Below are 3,057 nucleotides of genomic sequence, written 5' to 3'. Positions count from 1 at the left end.
AATCTTCTCAATCACCATCATCGCCATCATCGTCAACTCCATCATCATCAACTTCATCATTGTTATCACAAAATGGACGTGACTTTTCATTGCCCCAAATTTTAAATACACAAAATACAAAAAGATTTTCTGCCATCGAAGCAAAAGATGCTGGTGATATTATTGACAAAACTTCGTATTTGTTCTTAACAAGAAATGCAATGTCTCGTCCAAGGAAAAAGAAAAGGGTTAGTGATAAGATCAATATGACTAATATTACTAGTGATCTTCGTGGGAGGAACATTACTGACCGAAGTGCCAAATATACCGGCGTAGACTACAATTTTCTGTTGCACAAAATGATAATCCATGACTCTATATCCACTGAGAAAAAACTGAAATTTCTAGAAAACGTCATTGAAAATTTGAACATCTTAAAATCCACGAAAGATTCTCCTGGTCTACTGAAGAATTGTGCAAAGAGACGAAATCTTCTAAAATCCATGAGGAATTTGTCAGAGACTGATTTGGGAAGTTTTTGTGACGCGTTCTTGGTATTTCGGAGCTTGGATGAGTTATATACGTCCTGTATTGGATTTGATGGGAGACCCGGGATATTCGTGGTGGGGAACTAATGGCCAATGCTAGATTGTATTACTATAGTCATTTGGATCAAGACACGCGTGGAGGATGGCTGAATAATGGAGTTGATGAATATGGGGTGAAGAAGATCTCGCGGAAGAAGAAGAAGGAGGAGATGAGAATGAAGAAGGAGGGGGCTTAAGAGGAGGAAGACGAGGAGGAGGACGAAAAGGAGGAGGAGGAGTAGATGATGGTGATGGAAGAGGTAGAGGAGTGGAAGAAGAAGAAGAAGAAGAAGAAGAAGAAGAAGAAGAAGAAGAAGAAGAAGAAGAAGAAGAAGAAGAAGAAGAAGAAGAAGAAGAAGAAGAAGAAGAAGAAGAAGAAGAATTAGATGAAGAAACAATAATGACAAAACTAAACAGACCCGTTGACTCAATTCGAGGCGAAGAATTTTTTTCACCTACTTCAAAATTTGCATTGCCAAGAGAAGTTTATTCCACCAAGCCCTCGCCAAATACACACCGCGACCGCAAACGGCTCCAAACACACGACAGAGACACAGCAACACACCAGACCATCGACTCCCGAGGACATACCGTCAGAACAAAGAGGACCACTCTAATTGTGCGACGACAGAAAAGGGAGATAAACGACAGATATAATAATAATAATAATAATAATAATAATAATAATAATAATAACAACAACAACAACAACAACAACAACAACAACAACAACAACAACAACAACAATAATAATAAAGCCCCTGTCGTCATCCTCGGGCTCATCTTGCCTGTGTTCCAAAGCCGGCCGTTCTCATGGAGGAAAGTGATTCCCGCCGTGCTTCTAGCCGTTGAAAAGGTGAGTAATAATAAATAACACATCTATGAATGAGTCACCGTCTCAACACGGTGTGTTGTGTGTCAGGGTGTACACGACAGTCGCCATCGTTAACTTAGAAAGAGAACGAAGATGACGTCACTCAGGTCTTTGTATTTTTAATTTTTTTTGTGCCATCCGCGATTATGAGTAATTCTCACTTTGCTGTATTGTCCAGACTATAGATAGTTCGAAGATGACGTCAGGTCTTTGTTTTTTTTGTTTGTTTTTTTTGCCATCCGAGTGTATAAGTAATGCTCGCTGAACTGTACACATAGTTTTGTGTTTGTCCGTTATACTTCCGGATGTCTATTTTGTGAGCTTCTTAGCCAAGCGCATACTTTTTATAGTCTGACATTGATCACAGAATGACGTCAAAAGACAAGTCTTTACCCACAAAAGAAAACAAATCGTGAGTTGTATTCAATAGTTCAACCAGAGGAATCACGTTGTTTTCTTGAGCTCTACTAACAACAACTTACTGGCACACAGACACACAAACACACTCACATACACACTCACAAACACACACACACACACACAAGCACACACATACATACAAACATACACTTCTCGTGGCCATTTCATTAGGTCAAATATCAGCAATTTTTTTTTTTTTTTTTTGGTTCTCTTCCTGTAGATAGTTCGAAGATGACGTCACTCAGGCCTTTGTTATTGTTTTTGCCATCCGCGTTTGTGAGTTGTTCTCACTAAACTGTATTTACCAGACTATAAAAATTCATGGTTACACAGAGTTTGTGTTTTGGTCCGTTATACTTCCGGATGACAATGTTGTGAACTCCTTGGCCAAGCGCATTCTATCTATACTTGAGCAATTTTTATAGGGTATTTCTTATTTACGAGACCCGTCAAAACCCGACAAAACCCGACGAAACCCGACAAAGTTATGGGAAGTAGGCAATTGTGGGAGTGAAACTGGGAATCAGGTAATTGTATACTATTGCGGAGTGAACTTGGGACTGGGTTTGACCGGGTTTCTGTAACAAAATCAGTTACTTGTTTTTTACGAAATCCGCCGAAACCCGACAATATCCGATAAAGTCATGGGAAGTAGGTAATAGTTGAGACTGAACCTGAGACTCAGGAAAGTGTACACCAGTGGGGAGTGAACCTGTGACTGGGTTTGAGCGTAGCCATCGTTATGTTATAGCCTGATACTGAAATCCAAAAGGACTGGCAGTTTGACGTCATTAGTGAGTTGTCGTTAGTAGAGCTCATGGAAACAAGTCATTTCATTGGTAGAACCATTGAATTCAACTCACGATTTGTTTTCTTTTGTAGCAAAAGACTGGCATTTTGACGTCATTTTTTGGTCAGTATCAGGCCATAACTTGACGAAGGCCACGGTTTGAGCTGGTTTCTTTTAAAAAAAGCAAAAACAAAGTTATGGCAAGTAGCCAATAGTTGGGACTGAACCTGAGACTCAGGAAAGTGTACACTAGTGGGTGTGAACCTGAGACTATGGTTTTCGGCGGATTTTATAAAAACAGAAACACCGTTCTCTATATAGAACAAATAGGAATGAGATTAGCGGAAGAGTAGCGTCCCTTGATTGGACGTCACCCATAGTCTGTGACGTCAACGGCGGAAAAGTTA

General features: G+C 39.9%; 1 protein-coding gene across 1 annotated transcript in view; it reads left to right on the top strand.

Annotated features, from left to right (window-relative positions):
• The first annotated feature begins 613 nt into the window (after window positions 1-613).
• The window catches only part of LOC144960740 (atrial natriuretic peptide receptor 1-like), a 10,502-nt gene continuing 8,058 nt past the window's right edge, over window positions 614-3,057 (top strand). Inside the window, exon 1 of the mRNA XM_078894033.1 lies at window positions 614-700. Within this exon, the coding sequence (XP_078750159.1) occupies window positions 614-700 (87 nt within the window). The remainder of the gene's footprint in view (window positions 701-3,057) is intronic.

Source organism: Berghia stephanieae, chromosome 15 (assembly GCF_034508935.2).
Source record: "Berghia stephanieae isolate SIO BIC M18660-M18661 chromosome 15, UCSD_Bste_1.3, whole genome shotgun sequence".
NCBI lineage: Eukaryota > Metazoa > Mollusca > Gastropoda > Nudibranchia > Aeolidiidae > Berghia > Berghia stephanieae.
This window is presented reverse-complemented; position numbering and strand designations above follow the sequence as displayed.